Raw genomic sequence first — 12,045 nt, forward strand, 5'->3', positions numbered from 1 at the left:
ACCTTAAATGACTACTTAATTGGAAGGTGCTTGAGAGCTTGACGTGAAACAATATATTAGTTATGGTCATCAATATATCGAAATCTATGTTTTTGGTTCCGCATTATATGTCCCATTTAACGGGGTACTATGCGACATCCATTTTGCGCTGGTATAGGAAGCGGCTGTAACCAAAAAGAAAGGAGATGTATTTACAGACGGAAATAACCACTATTCAAATTATAGCAAAACGAAAACATTAACATGCTAATATAGGAAGGGTTACATATTTACAAAGATCATCTATGTCATGACAAAATATTAACATAAGGATTTCGTGCTTTCAACCGTGTTGGCAGATGTCCTCGGTGTTCTCGGTAATAATGAATTAGCGGATTCAGGATTAGCGGCGCAATAGAAAGTAGCCGCAGTAAATTCAGAATGTGAATTCGCCTTTTTTGACCATTTACTAAAATAGCTAATGCTTGAAATCTTTCGAACCATTTCCTTCCGTATATGTTTATTCCTGAGACCAAACAACAAAGGGTTCAATGCTACGCTTAGGTAGTTTACTGCATTGCCTGTCCATGTCACTTCCCTTGGATGGCAAATATGGCAGAGGACGTTGGCTGTCACTAAGATGATGAAAGTTAACCAACAGAATGTGAACACACCAACTAACAACAAAACAGTTTTGGCTGCTTTCATGTTCGCAATATACGACAACATTGACTGGTTTCGCTGTGATGTTTGGATTTGATTTCGAATGGCAATTTCATGTTTACTTGCAACTTTGAATAACAGAATATTTAGTATGATGATACATAATAACGGGGCCAGAAAGTTTGCAGAGAGCTGATACAGAACGTATTCGAATGGTATCTCCATCCAGCAAAAACCTTGCTCAACAAACACAATGTGAGTTTTGTGCATTAAAGGGTAGATGGCCACCAATAATGTATATGACCACGATACGAAAATCAATAACGCAATATTCCGTTTTGAAAATATAATATGTCTTTGGAATGAAAATGTTACCGTTATAAAGCGTTCTAACGTTAATAACAACAAGTTAACTACAGATGACGGTAAGGAAAACATTAAAGCAACTTCTTTAAAGCCACAAAGTATGTCTCCATGAGAATAATATCCACGCAATAAGAATTCCGCATCGAATGGCATGATCAAAGCTGCCATTATTAAATCACACACTGCTAAATTGACAATGAACACATTTGCAATAGTGTGAAGCCTTTTTGCGGCTACGATTATGTAAATAAGCGCCATGTTGGATGTTATACCAAGTATGGTTAAGAAGATGAAATATATAGCCATCGATGTTGCAAATGGTGTGCCCAATTTATGGCCATATGCACCAATCGTGGAATTATTCATCCCTCTCAAACTTTTTACTGAATCTAGACTAAAACACAAAATCGACAAAATTTATTTAGACAGTACGCAAAAACAGAAAAAAAAGAATAACTCAAGTCTGCTTTTTTTAAAATGAAGAAAACGAACGCATTAAACGCAAAGAATTCCACATAACAATTCAACACACTAATATAACCTGGCTTTTAATGAAGCAAACCAACCTAGTTGCCAGGATTTTGTGGCCCCTGATCCGTTATTACGGAGTGGCCAGCTTCATCAACAACGCAAAATGCCCTGGGAACGAGGTTAGAAGCAAACCAAACCTCCTGGACGTAAATACAATACAAACTACCCGTTGCCAGATGCTGCACGAAATCTACAACAGCTTAGTATAATAAAAAACTAAAATCCATTCACGTTAACCTTTTAGGCTGCTGTGTTTCTTTCTTATCTCAACCGAGATCTGTCTTTCTATTGCTATGACATTGGGAAGACTATATAATCACAAAATTAAAACGTGATAACGTGACATTAAAGTTATGATGTCGTGTAACCTAAACACCATTCTTTCCGATTACAATGTTTACAAAAAATACAGACAGCTATGTAATGAATATAAAATGATTAACTTTATCGTTTGTACGAACGTAGGAACGGAAAGGTTAATATTTTCACATGGCTACATATTTCTTTCTTTCCGCCTGAGGCTTTTTTTCTACTGGCAGAGATACCTATACTGGGAAAGCTTTCCCACACATCGCAATTTTGGAATATCAGAAATTGTCACCATCACAACTTATCACCGCTACGATTTGTCACTTTCATGATTTGTCAATTTCATGAATTGTCATCGTCACAACTTGTCACCGTCACGACTTGTCACCGTCACGACTTGTCACCGTCACTACATATCATCGTCCCAATTATCGCTGTCTCGACTTGTCACCGTCACAATTATCACTGTCACGACTTGTCACCGTCAGAATTATCACTGTCACGACTTGTCACCGTCACAATTATCACTGTCACGACTTTTCGCCGTCAGAGTTATCACCGTCACGACTTTCCACCGTCACTACTTGTCATCTGACCAGAGGAATGTTCAGGGTGTCTTGAACCTGGACTTTTATTACAGAGCCAAAATACAATTGAGTGTTTTTGGCGGGAAAATGATTTTTGTTGGATTCGAAGCAAAATACTTGAAAATAACCGTTGTCGTTGTGGAAAATTTGTTTGTCGCTACTTTTTATTTGACTCAAAGACTAACAACGGGAATTATAACAAGTTTTAGTCGCTATTTTTAGCTTAACGAGATTTCGTGAGTGGCTGAGATTGGCCCTGTTTTAGCCGACAGATCAACGTCTTTTTATAGAGACTAGTCCGTGGTTTGTGTTTTCGCAACACGACCCAACTTTTTGCCTTATAACAGACAGATGGATCACGGTTATTATTAATATATTAGTAGTTAACCCGTGGAAAAATCCACGAGGTCGCCCGTCCTTTAAATTAACCCGTTGCAACAAAGTGGACAGAAATATATCGCATTTGGTATTGCTGCGCATTTTTAAAATTTCGTGTTTCCGTTACGGGACACGGCTTTCGCGGACCTACAGACAGACAGGCGACGGCTATTATTAAAGAAAAAGAGTGTTTATATTGAGACTACAATCTTGGACATAACATTATGGGAAAAGGTCGATTTTTGGCTATTTTTTGAACTGGCCAAATGGAATCGCCTTGTCAAAACTCTCAAGCCGACAGGCTGCAAAAGCTTCGCTTTGGGAGGTGTGTAGGCCAGGTAAATAGCCTCGAATATGCGCTACCGGCAGTTTCTGCCATGTCCGCATTTCGGAACAATCCACACGTCGGCCCGCTAAGGTGCTAAAATTCGGGGAAACGGCGTGTGCTGACGTCAGCAAAAATTAGTATGGGTTGAGAATTTGAAACTAATGATATCACCTAAGATTCGAAGTCCTAAGTCCGTTTGCGATCATTGACAAGTTCGTAATACCTTTGTCCGTTTGCGATCAATGACAAGCGAGCTTTGACAAGTTCGTAATACCTTTGTCCGTTTGCGATCATTGACAGGCGAGCTTTGACAAGTTCGTAATACCTTTGTCCGTTTGCGATCATTGACAAGCGAGCTTTAACAAGTTCGTAATACCTTTGTCCGTTTGCAGTCATTGACAAGTGAACTTTGAAAATTTTGTAATAACTTTGACTTTTGTAGAAACAGTGTTTATAACTGCTTGTGGGACGAACTATAAAATTTGGCCCTCTTTTCCAATAAATTAAGTCCGGGATTGTAGTCGCTAACCTGTGGAAAGTCAACAGGAGCCATTACCATCAATATAAAGATAATATAGAGCCCTTTCTCCCGCGATTGTTAATTTTAGAAATTTTTCTAACCTCCTGCGCTAAACATAGCCTACCTTGTCATTTATTAATTTGAAGTGTTTAATTCGTTTAAATATCCAGTCAATTTACTTATTTTTTTAATCCATTCGATTAATTAGCACATTGAAATAAAAAAAAGTCTGAAGAAATGAATTAACCACATCACTACGTCCTAAATGAGCAATAAATGCTTTTCTCAAAATACCAATATTTCCTATTTTCTAACCATTAACTATTCTAAACCTCAGTTGTTAATTTTCAATATATTTCACAGCGCCCGCTTGCCCGCCCACCCCACCCAATTCCCTTTTACTGGGTAAGCAAAACACCCCGTGGAAAAAAATTGTGGAACAACGGCTTATTGGTATATAAGGAGCAGAACTACCTAAAAACAAAAAACTAGGACATCTCCTTGCAGATGGCAGCTTTGGTTTTTAAAAACATAGCAGAAAAATCGTTTTCAAGAAATCTAGAATTTAAATTCGCGAAATTGCAAGGTATTTACACGAGCATTGATTGTTCGTATACGGTTCCAAATAATTTTCTTTAGTTAGTCAAGAAGATTTCTGCAGCTACTAAAAAGTTCCTTATGATTCTAAAACTCATACGAAATTCCAAATTTTCAAGTAGCTTACCGCTCTTTAAAAAACCCAACCATTCTCAAGATTTTAAATTGCCGAAAAATAATTTCTTTATATAAAGTGTAGACAATTAGGTCCAACCTTCACAACCTTGTTCCCAGGGTCTTGTGGCCCCTGAGCCGTTACTACGGATTGGACTCTAACAACAAGGCAAAATGGACTTGAAACGAGGTTGGTACATGCATACATGCATACACTTGCTTTTTAAATTCCAGTGTTTTAATACAGTATTCCAAGAGTTATAAAAAATTCTTAAAAAAACTATCATATCAACTCAAATGTACCTTTCTGAAATATCGATAAATAAATAACATAAAATATTGCACATGCAGCTGCTATTTCTGACGTAAAAAATGCAAATATAAGAAATTCAACCTTTTTAACTTATCACTTTTTATGGGCCAAGTTTTTCCATATTACATTACCTAGAAGTTTCCGGAGGTTTCCAAAAGTCTTCAGGAGTAGTGGCTATTCTGTATTGAAATTTTTTATTTTTTTTGCTCTGAAGTGAGGAAATTACTTGTTAATAACGAAAAAAATGTCAGAATTAGGAAAAGATCAGAAAAAAATCAGAAAAATCAGAAAATGAAAAAATAATAAAGGAGACGAGATATAAAAATAACTTACCGCGAACAGCTAGAAGACCAAAAGAAAAAATGCGTGACAAAAATTTTCACATGTTTCATATAATAAGCCTTTTTTTTAGCAATCCGATTTAATAAGTTTTAAAAGGAATTGCTCTAACGGTATATATAGCTGTTTTAAGAGTTTTAAATTAGGAAATATAAAATAAAACCAGCTGATCCTCTATGAGTATTTTCAACTACAGCATGTCGCCGCACTTGCACATGCCAAGCAAAGTAAAAAAAATGGCGCATATGATTAAAAAAATTCTCTTTATATCCTTTTTATACTTCATTTTCTTATCTCATTAAAGAAAAAGGTTTTGTAATTTTTTTATTTATTTTTTTCGCGCAAAAAAAGTACTACGAATTTATCATTCTTCCGTAATTTTAAGCCAATTGTCTTCACTTATACTGCGTTTACACTGGAGCAAATTCTTCTATTTTCATTAGTCATGTTACTAAAAATAGAAAATTTTCCGAATAGTGTTTACACCCATTTTTTAAAAAAATTGTTCGTTTTTTGGGTGAAATTCTGATGGAAAGGGTAAATTCGAAAAGGAAATCTAACCTGGAGAAGGTTTTACTTCGTGTAAACACAACGGTATTTTTAGAAAATCATATTACGCATGACCAGTAAGCGAAAAAATTTAATGGCTTTCTATGATTAATGTAAACGCATGAAAATACGGCAACGCAAATCTTTGAGTCAATAATCTTTAATCTTTAATTTTAGCGTCTTTGTACGAAAACGAAACGAAACGAAATTTTAATCAAATTATGTATAATTTGACGGCATGCATTGGTAATTGCTGAAAAAACGGTAACGCAATGTGCATGAGTGTAGAAGGCTTTAAATAACGTCGCAAAATAACTGCGCAAATAAATTATTTGTGTATCGCAACACCGTAACTCCAAGTGTTGCAGACGTTAATAGAATTTACGAGCCCCACATCTTAATCTTCTAATGTTTAATAGAGAAAATACCATATAGAATTTTTTCTGCGATTCTTTTTTTTTCTTTTTTCTTCTTTTTCTTTTTTCTTCATTTCCTTCATTTTTCTCTATAAGTCCTAAAATATTTTAATATCCACAGCACGCAAAAAAGATAAGCTCTGTTTGTATACGAAATCCATTGTCTGTAATAGTAACACTAAGGGAAAAGAATTTTCTTACTTCAAATAAAGATACACTTTTGTAAATGTGATAACTTATAAAAAACAAATCCTACTTTTGTTCTTCTAAAACTTCAAGTTTCAAGCTTTACCACTTCTGCTTTCCAACTCAATATATTATCAACTCTAAATCTAAAACAAATGTAAAAAACATTAAAAAAAGTTTCAAAAATAATATACTGAAATTCTCAACGCCGCGTTTCATATATTGATTAAGTAAGACTGACCCATTTAGGAAAGTCGATGCATTAAAAAAACGTTTTAAAACAGAACAGAATAATATTGACTATTATGTGGAAAAACAAAAGATAAATTTAACCGAAGATAATTTTATTATTTCAACGCAATGGGGAATATGTGACAGATTTTAATCGTCAAGTGAATAGTTTTTTAAAAAATTTTTCTTAAACGACCAGATGTCATCACTTTAGTTTGATGAAATTTTACTTTTCTTTAACAAAAAGCTCCTTTTTAATTTCTTTATATACAAATCACTAAAAATAGATTAGCTAATAATTTACCATCCCAGTTGGTTCTACTAGAAAGAACCAACCAAACTCTATTTCTCTATCCTCTAAGGTTGATTGTTTGTTATAAAAATCTATCAGTATACGTAGTTTAAATCATGTATATCTAACATATCTTGCGATCTTAGTACGATCTGACAGCGTTTAATGAAAAAGTGAAAAATTGCTTTTCACAAAACATCCTGGAAATGAACTCGTTTGCTTACATCAAGGTTACCAAATAAAACTATTTATAATTTAATTGTACATTCATTTAATTTAATTTTTATTTGTTCACTGTTTAGTATGTGCAAATATTTAAAACTTAGTCTTAACAGTGTCTTAGCAACTACAGTTCTACCACCAAGTAATGGCGAGTGTCTTACGTAAGAGCTGATGTAAAGTTTTGTTTCGTTTTTGCTACCATTTTATAAATATTCGCAGTTCACTGGAATGTCTTCACACATTGAAAGTGTACATTGCATGTCCAAAAACACTTTTTTTATTCCGGTTTTCTTTGAGATTAAAATTGCGTCGCACCTCAACCAGCTTTTGGATTCTAAATTCCTTTTGTAAACTGACAGACAAGCAAGAGTCTTTTCCGAGCCAAGTTTGACTCTATGGTAAAGGATGGAGAAGATTTTTGAGCTCGTGAAACAAGATGGTGAAATAGAGAGAATGATGTTATTCTGACCTAAACAAAAAGCAAAGAAAACCCGCGGAAATCATATGTAAAAGAAATTGACATGTATCCTGTAATTCAATAAAGAAATCTGGCGCAAAACTATAAACAAACTTTGACAAATGCGTCAGTTTGAACTGAAACATGTAACACTAATTAACAGAAACACGCAAAACACACGCTTTTTTAATAAGAAACAGAAACCTGTTTTGGGAACACCAAAAATATAAGAAACAAGGTCTTAATATGTCATCTTATCACACACGAAGTTTGTGAGCTTACCGAATTTAGGCTTGTCAAATTTTAAAATGCCCCTTGTTTGCTTTGTTCTTATGTTAAAATATCATATGGGATTGTTTTAAAAATTGTGACCAACAATCCCTCGCCACTTGATCAACTACATTACCCCCTCTGAGTTGACATCGTCATTTGGAAAGAAACCCATTAAGTCTATTTTAAGTGAACTTTGGAACAAAAATCCAAAAATAACAACACGGGAAGGATTTTCACACGCTGCTGATTCAGTTAACACATTAGGTGTAAACAACGTTTACACCTAATGTGTACACTGATCTAATTAATTCAACTTTCTTAATTAGAAAATCAAAAGTTGTGTCACCTTTCACTCCTCTTCACTGTCAGCGCCAACTTTACCCTTAACTCCCCTCTCCCTGTAACAGTTGAATCATTTGTGAACAACCTCTTGTACATGACACAGTTTTAAAGTTTTTTCAGCAACAAAAACACTCCCTTTTCTATTATGAACCTATACGTTTTCCATAACTAAGAATAAAAGGAGGCTTTGAAGTTTTTGTGTAGAACAAAATGAGAACAAATAAGGGTAAAAAAAGGCTCGAAAATAAGAACAACCAGCCTTAGGTTTAATTTTACTGGTTCTGATAAAAAACGTATACATTACCGTTTAGATATACGAAATGATGTTCAGACACAATTCGCAGAGACTTGGTGAAGCATAGAACTTGTGATTTTCAAAATAATTTTGTCACATCAGCTACCCATTAATTATGATTTTGATTTTCACATGGATAATCCCGTATTAATCAATAACGCAAGCTGTGTTAATCACAAAGTCATAAGCAGATAACCATTTTAATTCGTTGAATACAAAGATTACCTACTTGTTCAGCCTTAAACTGTTCCTATTTTATCCCTGAGTTTTTAGTATTTAAACCCATTTTAAAGTACATTAAAATATTTTAGCGACATGAAATTTAAGAAGTTAGGCCACGGATTTCGTCAAATTGCAACAACTGATTCTGGAAAAGTTCCGCCTTTAAAGATATATTTCCACGTTTGTTGTATTGTTCGGTAAAGTCTGCAGTTTCATGCGTTCTGTGGATTACATCAGCCACTGCCCAACATGTAAAGGTCACATGGTCGTGTAAATATTTCAATCTTAAACCCCTCTACCCCAATGTACCATTTAGTTAAAAAGAGAAAATCAATAAAATGCTAAGCTTTCTATTACACTTTCTATGAAAAATATACTTAATTAGAAATCCACCAATGAATAAGCGAACCCTTCAGCCAATACATCACAATATAACTATCAAAACTGATAAAAACTGTATCTGATTTGGACATAGTATAGTAGTGAGTCAACCTCGTCCCCAAGGGCAACGAGGTTGACCACATTTAACATCAACTTGACCAAAGTTGTTTTTAGTTATTTTTTAGTTTTTTTTCACATTATACCAAACAACCGCGTACCCAGACTCTTGTGGACCCTGAGCTGTTATGACGGAGTTTTTCCCTGCTATCAACTTATCAATAAGGCAAAATGCCTTGGGAACAAAGTTGTATACGGAATGCAACGTGTCTTTTCCTCGTCATCATTCTTGAAGGCATCGCGTGTTTTCGATATGACATTGATTTGGAATGATCAATCATTTTAAGCTCAGCAAACTTAAAAAGCGTTACCAAGTAATTAAATTTAAAAAAATTTAAGATAGTCGACTGAAAGCTATTTTTACGAATCGTAATCAACTCAAATATTTTTTCATTCCTTTCAATAATAATGGCCTGGTTAAAAGCATCAGAGACCAACCTTATTCCCAGGACTAAACTTCCTTATTTGGGGAACACCAAGGCGAAACTAGTGGCTGTGCCTTGGAGACTATGCATATTTTTTGAAGAGTTAGCAGCGAGTAATTTCAGGGATGCGATAAAAATAAGATGGTACCATAATGAAGCAAATAAGAACCTGTATGATTGTGGTACAGTGTAATTTACTCTTCTTTAATTTCGTTTGAGCTTTAATTAATGTTCAAAAACGGTGCTGTGCACAGTTTTGTAGAGCTCTGTACATCAAAACTATTGATAGAGCCCAGCCGGCACACCAACGTCGCAGAGATGTCGTAGCGACGTCGAGTTTAACGTCGGTGCGACGTCCGCTCACTGTCAGAATGGAAAGTCGCGCAGACGTCGGACTTCGACGTCTGTACGACGTCAGAGCACAACGTCCTATCGACGTCGTTCCTACGTTGTAAAGACGTCCGCCGACCTTTTACAAACGTATAGCTGCGAAGTTAAACGACGTTACATTAACTTAGCTGCGATGTTAACAGACGTAACAAAAAGAGAGGCTCTTTAAAACAAAAAGTGATTATTAAAATTATTTTCTTTTATAATCCACTAGCATTCACATTCGTTAAATTACACTAGTATCAGAAGACACTTGATAACTCCTATTTATTTACAACAAGACGTATGATATACGCAAACAACCTCGCCAAAAAAGTGTATAAAAAGCTGAAGTTAGACACGACATATTTTGCTATTCGGATAGGCAATAATATTGATAGAAAATTTCTCGAAATTTCAATTTTCGTTAGGTCAGTCTGTAAACACGTCCTCGCGGGCGAGATAGTAAAAAAAAAAAAAAAAAGTAAAAATAGTTACCAAGATGAGATTCGAACACACGACTACTCCCGTGTCGGTGCTCAGAGAGGCAAAAATTTCCATTCTTGTAGGACACATTTGCGTTTTAATACAAGCTCACGAGCTTGTAATAACTTTATGTTCCCAAGCATAAACCATTTTCATCACCACTGCATTTTTCACGTGTGTCTTCAGGATTGAAACGATTGTTCATCAACATTTTTTCTGTTTGCTATAGAAAGAAAGTAAAGGTATTAAAATATGATCTAACTAGTGATATAAATTGCAGTCATATAGCGAAGATACACGCTTTTTATATAAGAACATTTCTCAGAAATGACAAGATGTGTAATTGTAAAGCTAGATGTTCAAAGAAATATATATTAACAGATTGTACATTTTTCAATTGATGTGCCTAGATACAATGTTAGTTATAAAGTAACTAGAATTACTTACTGTTTCTTCTTCTTAAAACGGCAATCATTTTGTCGCTTTTCTCTTTTCTTCTATATTTTCGTAAAAACAGAATCCACAATACTTTACCAACAACAAATGCTTGAAATTAACACACAACGATTTTAGCGCGAAAGAAATGGACACATATATCACGTCGTTTGGACAAATAAATTTCAAAACGTTTGCAACTTCAACTTTCTTTAGTAAAGAGAAAAACGTTGTGTGTATTTTTAAATTCGAAGCGATTCTTTTCCGTTCGGATACTTCCTCGTTCGAAAGTACGATGTTTTAACAAATTAAATTGCACAATTTTTATCACATGATTTGGTCACATCTATTATAAATTTGAACTGGAAACTTTTGCGCTTTCTCTCTTAAGAATAAAATTATAATAAAAACGTATCCCTCGTACAATCTCCAAAAGTCAGTAAGTTATTGCATTTGTAAAAACCGTTTTTTATGTTTCTAAGAAAATTTTAAGAATAATTTTTCCCTGAAAGATTTATCGAATCTTACGAGATGCGACGTTGGTACAACGTCGTGTCGAAGTACAAATCCGACGTCTGATAACCTAACGTTGGATCGACGTCGGTTTATGGTCGATATGCGACGTCGGAAATCCTGACGTTGGATCGACGTCGGTTTATGGTTGATATGCGACGTCGGAAATCCTGACGTTGGATCGACGTCGGTTTATGGTCGAAATACGGCGTCAGAAATTACGACATCGAAGCGACGTTGTAACAACGTAGCCGACGTCGCGACGTAGCAGCGACTAGCAACAGACGTCTGTACGACGTCGTGCGCCTGCTGGGAGTGACCGCGACCTGATAATAATAAGATCAATCTCTATACGCTATTTGTGTCTCCAGACCCATTGAGTCATAGAGAACGCTCCTTATATTTCCTAACATAGCAACTTCATAAGGTTCTATTACATTTTTTTTCAGGGGTATAACTGACCCTGCACCCTCGTGCGGGATAAAGTAAAGTTAAAAGCGCGCGAATGCCACCCCTGGATTGTTGGTCGACCAAAGTCAACAACAGATTTCTCATTTCCAGAGCTAGTATCTGAAAGCAACAGTTTTCTTGTTTACTTTTAAATTTCTTTTTGTGTTTTTATTTATTCTACAGTTAAAAAAAATTATTTAATATTTATTTTATTTTAAATTTAAATTTAAAATTAAAATTGTTTTAGCTATTTGTCTTTTTTTTCAAAAAAAAAGAAGTGTTGCTAGTTTCCTAAAAGACTGGAAAAAGGTAATCCCAACCTCGTTCTTAGGGGATTTCGCCTTGTTAGTGAAGTTGATA

General features: G+C 35.0%; 1 protein-coding gene across 2 annotated transcripts; it reads right to left on the reverse strand.

Moving 5' to 3' along the window:
• Nucleotides 1-190: 190 nt before the first annotated feature.
• Nucleotides 191-9,755, reverse strand: LOC130640755 (alpha-1A adrenergic receptor-like). 2 transcript variants are annotated; one of them, XM_057447294.1, is made up of 4 exons: nt 6,711-9,755; nt 6,246-6,321; nt 5,019-6,167; nt 191-1,402 (listed from the first exon to the last, which is right to left on the reverse strand). In XM_057447294.1, the coding sequence occupies exons 3-4, from the start codon at nt 5,075-5,077 to the stop codon at nt 301-303; spliced, it is 1,161 nt and encodes a 386-aa protein (XP_057303277.1). In that variant the 5' UTR covers nt 5,078-6,167; nt 6,246-6,321; nt 6,711-9,755; the 3' UTR covers nt 191-300. The 2 variants fall into 2 exon arrangements, with proteins under 2 accessions (XP_057303277.1, XP_057303276.1); XM_057447293.1 differs by having other exon boundaries at nt 5,019-9,755.
• Nucleotides 9,756-12,045: the final 2,290 nt, after the last annotated feature.

Source organism: Hydractinia symbiolongicarpus, chromosome 4 (assembly GCF_029227915.1).
Source record: "Hydractinia symbiolongicarpus strain clone_291-10 chromosome 4, HSymV2.1, whole genome shotgun sequence".
In the NCBI taxonomy this organism is placed as follows: Eukaryota; Metazoa; Cnidaria; class Hydrozoa; order Anthoathecata; family Hydractiniidae; genus Hydractinia; species Hydractinia symbiolongicarpus.

Bases quoted from the DNA above. Each gene is read 5' to 3' on its own strand.
- LOC130640755 (XM_057447294.1), bottom strand. From the start codon at position 5,077: ATGAAACATGTGAAAATTTTTGTCACGCATTTTTTCTTTTGGTCTTCT. The intron at 1,403-5,018 runs GTAAGTTATTTT...TTTGTGTTTTAG, and splicing joins TGGTCTTCTAGCTGTTCGCG to TCTAGATTCAGTAAAAAGTT.